The sequence below is a fragment of the Pan troglodytes genome, chromosome 9, assembly GCF_028858775.2.
Source record: "Pan troglodytes isolate AG18354 chromosome 9, NHGRI_mPanTro3-v2.0_pri, whole genome shotgun sequence".
Taxonomy (NCBI): Eukaryota; Metazoa; Chordata; class Mammalia; order Primates; family Hominidae; genus Pan; species Pan troglodytes.
Window position 1 is genome coordinate 64,986,583 of NC_072407.2, and position 16,492 is coordinate 65,003,074.

General features: G+C 50.1%; 2 protein-coding genes across 3 annotated transcripts; both read right to left on the bottom strand.

The window, feature by feature from the left end:
* Positions 1-3,294: 3,294 nt before the first annotated feature.
* Positions 3,295-6,076, bottom strand: UBXN1 (UBX domain protein 1). 2 transcript variants are annotated; one of them, XM_009423281.5, is made up of 10 exons: positions 5,824-6,076; positions 5,650-5,737; positions 5,475-5,528; positions 5,280-5,386; positions 5,125-5,194; positions 4,713-4,904; positions 4,567-4,618; positions 4,304-4,420; positions 3,602-3,794; positions 3,295-3,434 (listed from the first exon to the last, which is right to left on the bottom strand). In XM_009423281.5, the coding sequence occupies exons 2-10, from the start codon at positions 5,706-5,708 to the stop codon at positions 3,385-3,387; spliced, it is 894 nt and encodes a 297-aa protein (XP_009421556.1). In that variant the 5' UTR covers positions 5,709-5,737; positions 5,824-6,076; the 3' UTR covers positions 3,295-3,384. The 2 variants fall into 2 exon arrangements, with proteins under 2 accessions (XP_009421556.1, XP_009421555.1); XM_009423280.5 differs by lacking the exon at positions 3,295-3,434 and having other exon boundaries at positions 3,490-3,794; positions 5,824-5,881.
* A 7,016-nt stretch (positions 6,077-13,092) lies between these two features.
* Positions 13,093-16,239, bottom strand: LRRN4CL (LRRN4 C-terminal like). Its single transcript, XM_522036.9, has 2 exons — positions 16,116-16,239; positions 13,093-15,203 (listed from the first exon to the last, which is right to left on the bottom strand). The coding sequence occupies exon 2, from the start codon at positions 15,196-15,198 to the stop codon at positions 14,482-14,484; it is 717 nt and encodes a 238-aa protein (XP_522036.1). The 5' UTR covers positions 15,199-15,203; positions 16,116-16,239; the 3' UTR covers positions 13,093-14,481.
* Positions 16,240-16,492: the final 253 nt, after the last annotated feature.

A 16,492-nucleotide genomic window follows, 5' to 3' on the forward strand; every position in this document is an offset into this window, starting at 1 on the left:
TTGAAGTAATGGATGCCTATAGTGGACACTCAGGACTCCTGTCCTTGGAGCGAGATTGGAGGGGCATCTAGCACTTAACATATGCCACAATGCTTTCTGTGGCCATTATTTAACCTCTGGTTAAACAAGCTTAGGAGGCTGACTTACTAGTAGTAAAAGGAGTGTGCTTTGAGTCACAGATCTTGGTTCAACTCCAGCATGTTACAAACCTCAGCCCTGTTCTATGAAAGGTCATAACTACGAGGATTATTGTAAAACATTAATTTAGAAATGTAAAGTGGTCCCCAATCTCTGAATCTGGTCAGGATTTATTGGAGCTGCCACTGAGGGGATTAAATAAGTGGGGTCAAAGCCCCACAGCCTAGTCAACCAAGTTGCTCCTCTTTTGTCTATCCTGTGGTTCCCAAGCAAGACTGCAATTGAAAAAAAGGCTGCTGTTATTAAAGTCAGAACACCAAATAAAGCCTTTTTTTTTTTTGAGACAGAATTTGTGTTGTTGCCCACGCTGGAGTGCAATGGAGCGATCTCAACTCAATGCAACCTCCGCCTCCTGGGTTCAAGCGATTCTCCTGCCTCAGCCTCTCCAGTAGCTGGGACTACAGGGGTGCGCCACTATGCCAGGATAATCTTTGTATTTTTAGTAGAGACAGGGTTTCACCATGTTGGCCAGGCTGGTCTTGAACTCCTGACCTCAGGTGATCTGCCCGCCTCAACCTCCCAAAGTGCTGGGATTACAAGCATGACCCGCCGTGCCTGGCCCAAATAAAGCTTTCTAACACTGGGGTGTAAACCCAGATATAAGTATTGGTGCTCTTTTCAGCTGCTGGAACACGTGTTACATGTGATCTTTACAGAGTAACTGTGGCCTTTCTCTTAGTCCAGGAAGGAGTGGAGTCAGGAGCAGTTTGACAGGACAGCAGGGTGGGGTGATCAGCAGCCAGAGGGACTATCATAGAGAAGCTCATCAGTGCTTCTTGGTTGGTTTTAAAAAGCAGAGAGAAGCGCCAACATGGTGAGGCCCTGTATCTACTAAAAATACAAAAATTAGCTGGGCATGGCGGCACGTGCCTGTGGTCCCAGCTACTCGGGAGGCTGAGGCAGGAGAATCGCTTGAACTCAGGAGGCAGAGGTTACGGTGAGCCGAGATCGTGCCACTGCACTCCAACCTGGGTAACAGAGTGAGGAGATGTCTCAAAAAAAAACACAAAAAACAAAAAAAACAAAACCCTTTTAGCCCAGCATTTTGGGAGGCTGAGACAGGTGGATCTTGAGGTCAGGAGTTCAAGACCAGCCTGGCCAACATGGTGAAACCCCATCTCTACTAAAAAATACAAAAAATTAGCTGGGTGTGGTGGCACACACCTGCAATCCCAGCTACTCGAGAGGCTGAGGCAGAATTGCTTGAACCTGGCAGACACTGGTTATAATGAGCCGAGACTGCACCACTGTACTACAGCCTGGGATCTAGAGCAAGACTCCACCTCAAATAAGTAAATAAAATTATCCTTTTAGTAGCTAATGCTTACTGGGGACTTATTAGGTACCAGGCACTATGCTAAAGCATCTTATACCAGCATTATGTAACCCTCATGACAATCCCAAGAAATAGGCACTATTCCTATTCTATTAAGAAGCTAGGTTTTCTGGGTGAGATGTGAAATAACTTAAATGACATCACTAAGGTAGCAAAGCTGAAGGAAAAGTATAAGAAGGATGTTCCTGACTATAAGTAGAAAGGTTGGTTTGATGATGCAAAGGGTCCTGCTAAAGTTGCCTGGAAAAAGGTGGAAGAGGAAGATGAAGAGGAGGAGGATGAATAAAGAAACTGTTTATCTGGCCAGGCACAGTGGCTCAAGACTGTAATCCCAGCACTTTGGGAGGCAGAGGCGGGCGGATCACCTGAGGTCAGGAGTTCAAGACCAACCTGACCAACAAGGTGAAACCCTGTCTCTTTAAAAAAAAAAAAAAAAAAAAAATTAGCTGGGCGTAGTGGTGCATGCCTGTAACCCCACCTACTCAGGAGGCTAAGGCAGGAGAATCGCTTGAACCCGGGAGGTGGAGGTTGCAGTGAGCTGAGATCGCTCCATTGCACTCCAGCCTGGGCAACAAAAGCAAAACTCCATCTCAAAGGAAAAAAAAAAAGAAACGTTTATCTGCCTCCTTGTGAGTACCTTAAGAGTAGGGGAGCCCCGTAATGGACACATCTCTTATTTGAGAAGTGTCTGTTGCCCTCATTAGGTTTAATTACAAAATTTGATCATGATCATATTGTATAGTCTCTCAAAGTACTCTAGAAATTGTCAGTGGTGGCCGGGCATGGTGGCTCACGCCTGTAATCCTAGCACTTTGGGAGGCCGAGGCGGGTGGATCACTTGAGGTCAGGAGTTTGAAACCAGCTTGGCCATCATGGTGAAACGCCGTCTCTACTAAAAATACAAAAAATTAGCTGGGCATGGTGATGCGCGCCTGTAATCCCAGATACTTGGGAGGCTGAGGCAGAAGAATCCCTTGAACTCAGGAGGTGGAGGTTGCAGTGAGCCAATACTGTGCCACTGCACTCCAGCTTGGGTGACAGAGCAAGACTCCATTTCAAAAAAAAAAAAAAAAAGAAATTCTCAGTGGTTTACATGAAGTGGCCATGGGTGTCTGGAGCACCCCAAAGCTGTATCAAAGCTGTGCATATTTCCAAACATTTTTAAAATGAAAAGGCACTCTCGTGTTCTCAATAAATAAATAAATAAATAAATAAAGCAGCAGGCCGGGCGTGGTGGCTCATGCCTGTAATCCCAGCACTTTGGGAGGCCGAGGCAGGCAAATCACAAGGTCAGGAGTTCGAGACCAGCCTAGCCAACATGGCAAAACCCCATCTGTACTAAAAATAGAAAAAATTAGCTGGGCGTGGTGGTGGGTGCCTGTAATCCCAGCTACTAGGGAGGCTGAGGCAGGGGAATCGCTTGAACCTGGGAGGCAGAGGTTGCAGTGAGCTGAGATTGCGCCACTGCACTCTAGCCCAGGCAACAGTGCAAGACTCCGTCTCAAAAATAAAAAAGCAGCAGCAGCTGGGCTTTTATTTTCTGTCTTACCATAGGAGTAAAAGGTGCCATCCAATGTAGTCTCCACCCCTTTTAGCACCTCTCCTCCGCAACTTCCCCAGCAGTTAATCAGACCCAGAGATTAGAAACAAGTGTCTTTGTTGGAAACTAAAGATGAGGAAGAGGGTCTACTGTTCCGTTTTAGCCTCTTCCTCTGCCTTAGTTTTGTCCCTCCCAGCCATTCAGGAAGGAGTCAGGCATGTACAGAACTCAGGGTCTATTTATTAGGAAGGAGATGTCAGTGCTTTATCAAAGATGAAGGGGTCACAGAGGGACGATGGGACAAAGGCCCTCAGCTGGGACATTTCTTGGCCACAATGAGAACAGCAGAAGGCACGAGTCCTGAAGATGGAAGAAAACAGGCTTGAACCACAAGGATACTTGGTTTTTGCTCCCAAAATTCCTGGCCTTGCACCATGTTCACAAAGCCCCTTCTCTTTGCATCCCTCCTTTTCCTAGGCATGCCTCCCTACTCCCCCAGGTCCTGGTTTCTAGTCTTGCAGCCATACCCAGCTCCTGCAGAGGCCGCTCCATGTCAGCTTCTGAGAAGGCCCGTCTGGGGAAGCCACTGAGCAATTGCACAGGGTCCTGGCCCCCACCTAGTTCCTCCCCACGGTGGAGCTCCACATAGAGCCTCACGGCTGCCAGCTGTTCCCGGGCCCGGAACGTCTGGGTCAGTGAGGTCCCATCTGGCAGCCTGACCTAAAGGGCAAGGGAGATACTCAGTATTGTGGGCATCAAAACTGAATGAGGTGCCCAAGTAAGGAAAAGAGCTAAAGCTGGGCCCCCTTCTTCTTAGATTGAACCAGCACAACTATTTAAAGCACCAAATGAACAGCCACTTAGGCTCCGCTTTACTAAGTGCGGATGAGAGACTCCCAGCTCCCTCACAACCTAAGAAAGACAAGGATAAGATTATACAAAAGAATCTGGATAAATACCACATCACCAGATAGCTACATAATAAACCAAATAAAAACATGAACAAGTAAAAGGGTAACTGCTGAGTAAGAGAGAGGTATGGGTTTAAATACGACTGGGGCAGGTGAAATTTGATACCTTTCCTAAGAGTAGAGATAGGATTTCAAAAGTCATTTACAAAGAAGGGAGAGATTTGGCAAAGGGCACATTAACTGAAAAAAGCTCTGAGCTAGGCACCTTAACAGGCAACGAAGGGGTCCCAAGAGGAAGATAGGAATTAGAATCAGTACCTGTATGCGACACTGGTCATACTCCCGCTTGGTGGGAGGCTCCTGGCTGGGAGAAGAGGGAACAGGACCTGGCTCTGGTGCCACTGGGGGTGGCTGAGAGCCCACACTGCCACCATACTAAAGGGCAAAGTAAAACAGTCAATCAGGTACTCACCCATCCTCAGGTGAAACAGATCATATAAGCCCATGCTTTCCCTCTGAAGCTGGAAAAGATTTACTAACCTGCCCACTCCATTACCCGTGGCGTCTTCTCAGTCACCTACCTTCTTGGCTCTCTCTGCTTTGTCCCTCTCGATCTTTTCTCTAACTCTTTGTCTGAAATGTAGACAAGAAGAAATTAGGTCAGACATCAACAAAGCAAATCTTGATTTCTTTCTCATCTGCTATCCATCATTTCCCCTGCCCAGACCTGGCTGCTAACTCCTCGGCCTTTTCCCTCCGCCTCTCCTCAGCAGCCCGGCGCATCTCATCTTCCTGTAGCCGCTGTCGTGCTGCTGACAACTCTTGCCCTTGTCTCCTGCGCTGCCGTTCCCGTTCCAATGCCTCCCGTTCCTCTCTTTCTTCACGCTCCCGCTGCTTCTGGGCCACCAGCTCCAACATCCTGTGTTGCCGAGGGAAAACAGTTCAAGAGAAATGGACAGAGTGGGAAAGTGTAAAGTTTACAATAAACAAAATTAGGCGACATATATCCCAAAGTAGATTAAAGGAAAAGAAAATGCCAAGAAAGAGGAAATGTGGAAAGGTCAAGGTTCTTTGACCAGACGTGTACTGGGGAGAGATGGAAGACGACCCTCAGACATGTGAGATTGTTGTTACTGTACCTCTTAGTTTGTTCCTGTCTTTCCTCTTCACTCAAAACGGGTTTGCCTTCTCCGGCAGCAGAACCAGATCCTACAAACAAACAATCGGTATTATTATCCCTTCAGATTCTCCTTGGACCCTCCTGAATAATCACACCGTGACCCTCAGTCAGGACCTTCAAGGCCGCCTTGCTCTGAGGAAGTGGGCTCCCGTCCCAGGATATGTCCAAGGGGAGTCTCTAAAGGCTCGTCCACATCGGGGTCGTCTTCGTGCTCCATCAGCCTGGCAGGGAAAGTGGGCGGGGAGGTTAGCTTTGAGGCTGCCCCTCCCGCCAGCCCCCAATTCTCTGCCACCCGGGACGAGCGCTTACCAGTCCATCGCAGCCTCGATGCCCTGGTTCCCTGTGAGGGCCAGAGCCTTCTCCCTGGGGGCAGAAACACCATGAATAGCGCCCACGAGCCATGGTGACGGTCAGGCTGGGGCAAAGGCCGAGACAGGTCCGCGACCCCCCACCCCCGCAGGCCGGGGTTGGGGAACTCCCTTACGCGCGTCCCCTGGGGAAACCCATCTCGATGAGACTCTCAAGAGCCGTCAGCTCCGCCATGGCGCCGACACCGCGGCTTCCGCGGGGACCTGGTGTGTGACGAGAAGGAGGGCGGGAAGGGTCAGCGCGAGGCAACCCGCCCTCGACACCCGCCGACGGGCGCTCGCTCTCTCACCCGGCTCTATAGCAGCCGGGAACACCGACGAGAAGAAAGCCGAGGGGAAGCGGAAGTGCCGGATCTGTTTGGGTCACGTGGGGGCGGATGTCGACGGGTGCCGCTGAGAACCATAAAACTTCTGGCCCTGCTGCCAGGACTTTCCGTGGGTGGGAACAGGGAGGCAACCCACCAAGCCAAGGCGCCAGGCTGCTGTGGGGAAGAAAGCTGGTGCGGCTCTGAAACCCGTGGGCGGAATGAAGCCAGTTCCCGGAACTTCATCCTGCCTCACCCTCCTTAGAAATTAGAAGGAATATGGTCCCTTAGCGCAATGCTTTGGGAAGTTCTTTGGCAATGTTTGCCAGGAGCAGAAGAAATGTGCTTGCTCTTTGGCCCACTCATTCTCCTTAGGGAATTGAGCCATCCTCTGCCTGACTGCCAAAGGGATTTTTGCAAAACACAATCATGTAGTCCTGTCCTCACCTCCCTGCTTAAAAATCCGTGACACTTCCACCATCTAGGACAACTTACTTTTTTTTTTATTTTTTTATTTTTGAGATGGAGTTTCACTCTTGTTGCCCAGACTGGAGTGCAATAGTGCAGTGGCGCGATCTCTGCTCACTGCAGCCTCCGCCTCCCGGGTCAAGCATTTCTCCTGCCTCAGCCTCCCGGATAGCTGAGATAACAGGCGCCCACCACCACGCCCAGCTTTTTTTTTTTTTTTTTTTAAGAGGGAGTCTCACTCTGTCGCCCAGGCTGGAGTGCAGTGGCGCGGTCTCGGCTCACTGCAACCTCCGCCTCCTGGGTGCATGCGATTCTCCTGCCACAGCCTCCTGAGTAGCTGGGATTACAGTCCCACGCCACCATGCCCGGCTAATTTTTGTATATTTAGTAGAGACAGGGTTTCATCATGTTGGTCAGGCTGGTCTTGAACTCCTGACCTCATATGATCCACCTGCCTCGGCCTCCCAAAGTGCTGGGATTACAGGCGTGAGCCAACGAGCCTAGCCATTTTTGTATTTTTAGTAGAGATGAGGTTTCTCCATATTGGTCAGGCTGTTCTCGAACTCCTGACCTTAGGTGATCCACCCACCTCGGCCTCCCAAAGTGCTGGGATTACAGGCATGAGCCACCACACCCAGCTATTTTTGTTTTTGAGACAGGATCTGGCTCTGTCACCCAGGCTGGAGTGCAGTGGTGCAATCTTGACATACTGCAACCTCAGCCTCCTGGGCTCAAGCGATCCTCCCACCTCAGCCTCCCAAGTAGCTGGGACTACAGGCACATGCCACCACACCCGGCTAATTTTTCTTTTTCTTTTCTCTCTCTCTCTCTCTTTTTTTTTTTTTTTTTTTTTTTGAGACAAAATCTCACTCTGTAACCCAGGTTGGAGTGCAGTGGCACAATCTCAGCTCACTGCAACCTCTGCCTGCCCCGGGTTTAAGCGATTCTCCTGCCCGAATAGCTGGGATTATAGGTGGCTGCCACCGCGCCTGGCTAATTTTTGTAGTTTTAGTAGTGACGGGGTTTCACCATCTTCACCAAGCTGGTCTTGAACTCCTGACCTCATGATCCACCCACCTTGGCCTCCCAGAGTGCTGGGATTACAGGTGTGAGCCACCGCGCCCGGCCTAATTTTTCTATTTTTTGTAGAGACGGGGTTTCGCCATATTGGCCAGGCTGGTCTCCAACCCCTGAGCTCAAGTGATCCACCTGCCTCGCCCTCCCAAAGTTAAAGGCGTGAGCTACCATACTCGGCCATCTGGGACAACTTAAATGCTAGTGGTCTGACTTCCTTCTGCGCCCACCTTGGCTTTTTTTGCGGGGAGGGGGGTTAGAACCCCCTCTCAAGTGGAGATCACAATAGCACCTACTTTGGTGCCTGGCAAGGCAGAGTATGTAAATGCTGGTAGTTATTGTGCAGTTTCATCACCCACCACTTGAGGGTAAGCTGTGCATATTGCAAACCAGACTTCACCCTCCTCTTGGCCTGTGCACCGACCAGTCTCCGCCTAGGATGTCCTGTCTCTTCACTTAGTGAACTAACTCCCAGGAGTTTTTCAGGATTCAGGGTTTGCCTTCTAAGAAAAGCCTGCTTTGATCACTGCTGTCTGCCTTCCAGCTACAGTATTTAACCCATTAAGCATTTATCCCCGCTGCTGTGAGTCACTGTTGATTACTTTGTGCGCCACCACTACCCGGGCTGTTAGATTCCTGAAAGTGAAGCTCACTTTAAATGTTTATTAGAAGGTAGAGTAATAATTACAATAACAGTTACTGATATTGATAATATATGCACTAGAGACTTGTGTGTGTGTGTGTGTGTGAGACAGGGTCTCACTTTGTTGCCAGGCTAGAGTGCAGTGGTGGGATCTCGGCTCACTGCAACCTTTGCCTCCCAAGCTCAAGCTATTCTCATGCCTCAGCCTCCCGAGTAGCTGGGATTACAAGCACCCGCCACCACATCGGGCTAATTTTTGTATTTTTTAGTAGAGAGGGGGTTTCATCATGTTGGCCAAGCTAATCTCGAACTGCCTCGGCCTCCCAAAGTGCTGGGATTACAGGCGTGAGCCACCGTGCCCGGCCTACTAGAGAATTTTGTATGATTAATCCATATTTAATCATCACAACAATCCCTATGATGTAGAAGCTATTTTTAGTCACAAAAAAACAGACTCAAGGCCAGGCATGGTGGCTCACGCCTATAATCCTAGCACTTTGGGAGGCCAAGGCGGGTGGATTACCTGAGGTCAGGAGTTCGAGTCCAGCCTGGCCAACATGGTGAAACCCCATCTCTGCTTTAAAAAACATAAAAATTAGCCGGGCATAGTTGCAGGCTCCTGTAATCTCAGCTACTCAGGAGGCTGAGGCAGGAGAATTGCTTGAACCGAGGAGGCGGAGATTACAGTGACCCGAGATCGTGCCATTACACTCCAGCCTGGGCAACAAGAGTGAAACTCTGTCTCAAGAAAAAAAAATAAAAAAACAAAATACAGACTCAGAAAGATGTTTTTTTTTGGCCAGGCACGGTGGCTCACGCCTGTAATCCTAGGACTTTGGGAGGCTGAGGCAGGCAGATCATGAGGTCAGGAGTTCGAGACCATCCTGGCTAACACGGTGAAACCCCTTCTCTACTAAAAATACAAAAAATTAGCCAGGCGTGGTGGCACACACCTGTAATCCCAGCTACTTGAGAGGCTGAGGCAGGAGAATCACTTGAACCTGGGAGGCGGAGGTTGCAGTGAGCCAAGATTGTGCCATTGCACTCCAGCCTGGCGACAGAGTAAGAGGCCGTCTCAAAAAAAAAAAAAAAAAAGGAAAGATGGTTTTTTTTCTGAGACAAGGTCTGGCTTTATTGCCCAGGCTGGAGAGCAGTGGCACAATCTTGGCTCACTGCAACCTCCTTCTCCTAGGCTCAAGCCATCCTTTCACCTCAGCCTCCCAAGTAGCATGTACCACACCTGGCTAACTTTTGTATTTTTATTATAGTAGAGGTAGGTTTCTGCTATGTTGCCCAGGCTGGTCTCGAACTTGTGAGCTCAAGCCATCCCCTGCCTTGTGCTGGAATTAGAGGCGTGAGCCACCATGCCCAGTGCTGGAATTACAGGCGTGAGTGCTGTAATTACAGGCGTGAGTGCTGGAATTACAGGTGTGAGCCACCATGCCCAGCCAAGATGAGATAATTTACCTAAAGTCACAAAGTAAATAACAAAACTAGGATTCAACCCAAGGCAGTGTGTGTTCTCTAAACCACTATGCTATGTTGCCTCTCCACGGTAGAGTGACAAGCATGGGCTTTATTTTTTTATTTTATTTATTTATTTTTTGAGACAGAGTCTCCATCTCAAAAAATGAAATAAATAAATAGTAATAATAATGAGATAGTATGACCTCTCGTTATTTGTAAATAAATGAATGCTAAGGAAGGCCGGGCACGGTGGCTCATGCCTATAATCCCAGCACTTTGGGAGGCTGAGGCGGGCGGATCACGAGGTCAGGAGATCTAGACCATCCTGGCTAACACAGTGAAACCCCGTCTCTACTAAAAATACAAAAAAATTGGGCGTGGTGGCAGGCGCCTGTAGTCCCAGATACTCAGGAGGCTGAGGCAGGAGAATAGTGTGAGCCCAGGAGGCGGAGCTTGCAGTGAGTGGAGATCGCACCACTGTACTCCGGCCTGGGAGACAGGGACTCCGTCTCAAAAAAAAAAAAAAAGGAAAAAAGGCACAGGGTATTCACTGCAGTGTTATAACAAGTGTATTCAGGATAACATATGTATTCTTTTTTTGTTTTTAGAGATGGAATCTCACTCATTGCCCAAGCTGGAGTGCAGTGGCACAATCTCAACTCACTGCAACCTCTGCCTCCCTGGTTCAAGCGATTCTCCTGCCTCAGCCTCCCGAGTAGCTGGGACTACAGGCACCCGCCACCACACCCAGCTATTTTTTGTATTTTTAGTAGAAATGAGGTTTCATCATGTTGGCCAGGCTGGTCTTGAACACCTGACCTCAAGTGATCTGCCCACCTTGGCCTCCCAAAGTCCTGGGATTACAGGTTGAGCCATTAAGTCCAGCTGGGATAACATAGTATTCTAAATTTATTCTAGAGGTTCTATAATAGAATAAATTTTTTTTTTGAGATGGAGTCTCACTCCGTAGCCCAGGCTGGAGTGCAGTGGCGTGGTGTCGGCTCACTGCAACCTCCACCTCTTGGGTTCAAGCAACTCTCCTTTGTCAGCCTCCCAAGTAGCTGGGACTACAGGCGCCTGCCACCACACCCAGCTAATTTTTGTATTTTAGTAGAGATGGGGTTTCATCTTGTTGGTCAGGCTGGTCTCAAACTCCTGACCTCAGGTGATCCAGCTGCTTCAGCCTCCCAAAGTGCTGGGTTTTAGGCATGAGCCGCCATGCCTGGCCTTCTTTTTTTTTTTTTTTTTTTTGAGACGCAGTTTCACACTTGTTGCCCAGGCTGGACTGCAATGGCGTGATCTGGGCTCGCTGAAACTTCCACCTTCTGAGTTCTTTTCTTCTTTTCTTTTTTCTTTTTCTTTTTCTTTTTTTTTCGAGATGGAGTCTCACTCTGTCGCCCAGGCTGGAGTGCAGTGGCGTGATCTCCACTCACTGCAAGCTCCGACTCCCGGGTTCATGCCATTCTCCTGCTTCAGCCTCCCGAGTAGCTGGGACTACAGGTGCCCGCCACCGCACCCGGCTACTTTTTTTTGTATTTTTAGTAGAGACGGGGTTTCACCGTGGTCTCGATCTCCTGACCTCGTGATCCAGCCGCCTCGGCCTCCCAAAGTGCTGGGATTACAGACATGAGCCACTGCGCCCAGCCCCGCCTTCTGGGTTCAAGCGATTCTCCTGCCTCAGCCTCCCGAGTAGCTGGGATTACAGGCGTGCACCACCATGCCCAGCTAATTTTGTATTTTTAGTAGAGACAGGGTTTCTCCATGCTGGTCAGGCTTGTCTTGAACTCCCAACCTCAGGTGATCCACCAGCCTTGGCCTCCCAAAGTCCTGGGATTACAGGCATGAGCCACTGCCCCCGTCCTGATTTTTAAATTTTTTGTACAGTTAAGGTTTTGATATTTTGCCCAAACTGGTTTTGAACCCCTGGTCTCAAGCGAGCCTCTTGTCTTAGCCTCCCAAAGTGTTGGGTACAGGCATAAGCCACTGCACTGGGCCATATTATTCAGTATTAATTGAAATTTGTATGTGTTACTTTTATCTTTTTAAATTTTTTTTTTTTTTTTTTTTGAGACGGAGTCTTGCTCTAGCCCAGGCTGGAGTGCAATGGCGCAATCTCGGCTCACTGCAAGCTCCGCCTCCTGGGTTCACGCCATTCTCCTGCCTCAGCCTCCGCAGTAGCTGGGACTACAGGCACCTGCTACCATGCCCGGCTAATTTTTTTTGTATTTTTAGTAGAGACGGGGTTTCACCATGTTAGCCAGGATGGTCTCAATCTCCTGACCTTGAGATCCGCCCCCCTCGGCCTCCCAAAGTGCTAGGATTACAGGCGTGAGCCACCGCGCCCGGCTTAAATTTTTATTTATTTATTTACTGTTTTTGAGACGGAGTCTTGCTCTGTCTTCCAGGCTGGAGTGCTGTGGCATGATCTTGGCTCACTGTAACCTCCACCTCCCTGGTTCAAGTGATTCTCCTGCCTGAGCCTTCCGAGTAGCTGGGATTACAGGTGCCTGCCACCATGCCCAGCTAATTTTTGTATTTTTAGTAGAGGCAGGGTTTCGCCTTGTTTGCCAGGCTGGTCTTGAGCTGACATCAGGTGATCCGCCCTCCTCAGCCTCCTCCTCGGCCTCCCAAAGTGCTGGGATTACAGGTGTGTGCCACTGTGCCCGCCTTATGTGTTACTTTTTTTTTTTTTTTTGAGATGGAGTCTCGCTATGCCGCCCAGGCTGGCGTACAGTGGCGTGATCTCAGCTCACTGCAGCATCCGCCTCCCAGGTTCAAAAGATTCTCCTGCCTCAGCCTCCTGAGTAGCTGGGATTACAGGCACATGCCACCAAGCCCAGCTGATTTTTTGTATTTTTAGTAGAGACGGGGTTTCACCGTGTTAGCCAGGATGGTCTCGATCTCCTGACCTCATGATCTGCCCACCTCAGCCTTCCAAAGTGCTGGGATTACAGGCGTGAGCCACCGCACCTGGCCCATGTGTTACTTTTATAATTAAAAAAAGTTAGAATGGCCTGTAATCCCAGCACTTTGGGAGGCCAAGGGGGGTGAATCATTTGAGCCCAGGAGTTCAAGTCTAGCCTGAGCAAAATAGTGAGACCCCCCATCTCTATAAAATATATACATATATATTATTTAAAAAGTTATAATATCCACACAGGTAAGGATTATACTGTGTAGTAACACAAAACAGACTTTTCTACATTCGCTTAATTAAAAAAAATTCCAGGCCGGGGGCGGTGGCTCAGGCCTGTAATCCCAACGCTTTGGGAGGCCGAGGCGGGTGGATCATGAGGTCAAGAGATCGAGACCATCTTGGCCAACATGGTGAAACCCCATCTCTACTAAAAAAATACAAAATCAGCTGGGCGTGGTGGTGCACGCCTGTAGTCCCAGCTACTTGGGAAGCTGAGGGAGGAAAATCAGTTGAACCCAGGAGGCGGAGATTGCAGTGAGCTGAGATCGTGCCACTGCACTCCAGACTGGGCAACAGAGTGAGACTCCATCTCAAAAACAAAAAAAAAATCAAAAGTATGTATATTACTCTGAAAAATGGGTGTGTGGACAGTGACTTGAAAGGAATCATAAACAATAAAAATTACTTCCTTTTAAAGGTCCTTTAATGTTGTTATAGTGGATATGCAATAAACACAAATGGAGGGTAAAAGTGGGGTAAAATTCCTTGGTATTACTGTCGTTTTTGTTTTGTTTTACCTAGCAAGAATATAAACTTATTCTCAAAATCCCACTGAAGCCACTCACAGTGACAGAGCCATTTTGAGGGTGCATGACATGGATCAACTAACTACAAGCAATGGGCCAGTGGCCTGATTTGTAAGGCCCACAAACTAAGAATGGTTTTTACATCTTTTTTCTTTTTCTTTTGAGAGGGAGTCTTGCTCTGTCACCCAGGCTGGAGTGCAGTGGTGCAATCTCCGCTCACTGCAAGATCCGCCTCCCAGGTTCACGCCATTCTCCTGCCTCAGCCTCCGGAGTAGCTGGGACTACAGGTACCCACCACCATGCCCGGCTAATTTTTGTATTTTTAGTAGAGACGGGGTTTCACCGTGTTAGCCAGGATGGTCTCGACCTCCTGACTTCGTGATCTGCCCGCCTCAGCCTCCCAAAGTGCTGGGATTACAGGCGTGAGCCACCGCGCCCGGCCGGTTTTTACATCTTTAAAGAAGGGGGTCTGCCTGGGCACAGTGGCTTATGCCTGTAATCCCAGCACTTTGAGAGACCAAGGCGGGTGGAGTACCTGAGGTCAGGAGTTTGAGACCAGCCTGACAACATGGTGAAACCCCGTCTCTACTAAAAAAACACAAAAATTAGCCGGGCATGGTGGTGGGCGCCTGTAATCCCAACTAATTAGGATGCTGAGGCAGGAGAATCGCTTGAACCCAGGAGGTGGACGTTGCAGTGAGCTGAGATGGCGCCATTGCCCTCCAGCTTGTGTGACAGAGGGAAACTCCTTCTCAAAAAACAAAAAACCAAAACAAAACAAAATAAAAAATAAGGGCGTCTGGCTATGTTGCCCTGGCTGGACTGGACTCCAACTCCTGGGCTCAAGAGATCCTCCCATTTCAGCCTCTGGAGTAGCTGCTACTATAGGTTCGCATTACTAAGTCAGGTCGTTTTTACATTTTTAAATGGTTACAAAGGTCGTATAAGTACCCACATAATAATATCCTCCATTTTATCCTCTTAAACCGCAAAGGTTACATTATTTATTATCTGGCCGCTTAAAAAAAAATTGGGGGCCCCTTTCTATTCCTTCCCAGACCTCAGCCAGGAAACAAAGCGCCAAGTACCGGACCTAAACAAGCGCTCAGCCCTGAGAACCATGACTCCGCCGTGGCCCTGGAGCCTGGGGCTGGCTCCCAGCTCGCCGTCCAGCCCTCCCTGGAGGCAGCGGGTTTTCCTCTTTCCCGGGGGCCAGGCTGAGCGCCCCAGGTGGGGCTGTCTGTGCCCGAGATGCCCCCAGGCCCCTTTCAGAGCGCCCCTGCGGCTCGGGCGGCGGCTCGGCGCGGGCAGCCCCAGCGATCGCGCAGGCAGAAGTGCCACACCAGGGCGGCACAGCTTAGCAGGGCCAGGGCCGTGCCCACCCCGACGGCCGCGTGGACCAGAGTGCGGGGGTTGGGCGGCACCGCAAGGCGGCTGCAAGGCCCGAAGGCAGGGATGTCGGCCCCCTCGGGGCCCTCTCCTCCAGCCTGGGGCACGCGGCTTGCCCCAGCCTCGTTAGCGGCCACTACGCAAACGACATAAACGCCCCCTGGCTTCAGCCCCTTCAGTTCGGCTCTGCGGACCGTAGCGTTCAGCGGGGGCCCCTTCTGCGCAGCCTCGCTGCCGTCCCAAAGCAGCAGCCAGTAGTGGAGGACCGGGGAGAAGGGGGCACACCAGTGGACCACTGCGCGGCCCTCTTCGGCCGCAATGCGCACTTCTCCCATGCGCGGCGGGTCGGGCGGCTGGGCAGGGCTGGAGAGTCCTGGGCACAGGCAGGCCGCCGGCCCGACCCTCTGTAGCTCCTTGCAGGGCACCTGCAGGTGTCGGCAGTGGTCGTAGTCGCAGGGGACAGCCGGCAAAGGCGGCCACGCCGTCTCAGTCTCTTCTGCCTCGTCTTCTTCAAAGTCTTGAGGGGCCAAGGGCTGAGCTCTGGGAACCAAGAAGGTCACGGCCAGGAGCCACAGAAGGCAGGGAGAGCCCAGCATGGAGACTGGAAGGGAAGGGGTGGATAGATAAAGCCTGTTCAGCCCAAAAGCCTGCCATGCCCTCTGCCTGGACACAATCTCTGGAGACAGGAAAATGCAACTGGGGATCAGAAGAGGAAAGAAGTTGGAATGAGGCAGACACACTCATTTGTCAACCAACTTCTGAGTCCAGGCTGTGTGCTTGGTTTCAGACAAAAAATAAAACATGATCTGACACATGAGACAGATGCATGATCAGCATGTGTTAAGTATTAGAAACAGTTAATGAATAAACAAAGTGCTGAGGGAGAGAAGAGGAGGACATGATTTACTTAGCCCAGGGAAGAACGGTAGGATATTTACTAGCTGCCACCCAGAGAAAAGATCTAAGCAAAACAAGTAACAAAGCCGGGCCCTTAGGCTGATGCCTATAATCCCAACACTTTGGGGAAGTCAAGGCAAGAGGATTGCTTGAGGCCAGGATTCCAAACCAGCTGGGGCAACACAGAGAGACCCCATCTCTACAAAAATTAAAAAGTATTTAAAAATTATTAAAAAGTTAAAAAACATTAAAAATATACTGCACATGCCTGTGGTCCCTGCTACTCAGGAGGATCACTTGAGCCCGGGAGTTCAAGGCTGCAGTGAACCATGATCGCCCCACAACACTCCAGCCTGGGTGACAGAGTGAGACCTCAACTCAACAAAAACATGTATCCGTCAGTGACACAGGCAAAAACCCAGAAAGGAGACAGAATTGAGAAAAGAGAACAGAACGGAGAAATATTGTAAGCACAGCTATATTTTTTGAAAACAAGAGAAAAAAATAGGGACGCTGGAATCCTCCCTCCCCACCTGCTATCTGTGCAAATCCTGTCCAAGGAGTCCTGGCCCCTGCATGCCTCCCTCCTCCTCTCTGGCCCATAGCAGCTCCTCACCAGTGGGTGGGCCTTGATGCAGCAGGAATCCACCAGCTGACGTCTGTGGGTGTTAGGCTGAGGGATCCCCAAGATCTCAGGCTGTGCTGTCAGGTTGTATCTTCAACTTCAATGCCGTTTGGCTGGAAGCTTTTATAACCTTCGACTGTGATGTCACCACCTAGCTCCCCTCCTCCTCCCACCTCCCTGGTGATTGCCAAAAAAGAGGGCTGCTCCCTTCAGAGGGACTGAGTCACGGGGCCAGGGATGGGGAAAGCCACATGCAATGGTTTCAGCTGGAGCCCAGGATGCCTGGGTTCTGGAAGGGGAGTGGAATGTGGAAAGCAGCCAGGAGCTTAGAATCCGAAGGCTGAAGTCATACAACGGGATAGGGAGGG

Coding starts and splice junctions, on each gene's coding strand:
- LRRN4CL (XM_522036.9), bottom strand. CDS start 15,198: ATGCTGGGCTCTCCCTGCCTTCTGTGGCTCCTGGCCGTGACCTTCTTG.
- UBXN1 (XM_009423280.5), bottom strand. CDS start 5,708: ATGGCGGAGCTGACGGCTCTTGAGAGTCTCATCGAGATGGGTTTCCCC. Junction 5,387..5,474: donor ATCGAGGCTGCGATGGACTG/GTAAGCGCTCGT, acceptor TTTCCCTGCCAG/GCTGATGGAGCACGAAGACG. Junction 5,195..5,279: donor AGAGCAAGGCGGCCTTGAAG/GTCCTGACTGAG, acceptor GTTTGTTTGTAG/GATCTGGTTCTGCTGCCGGA.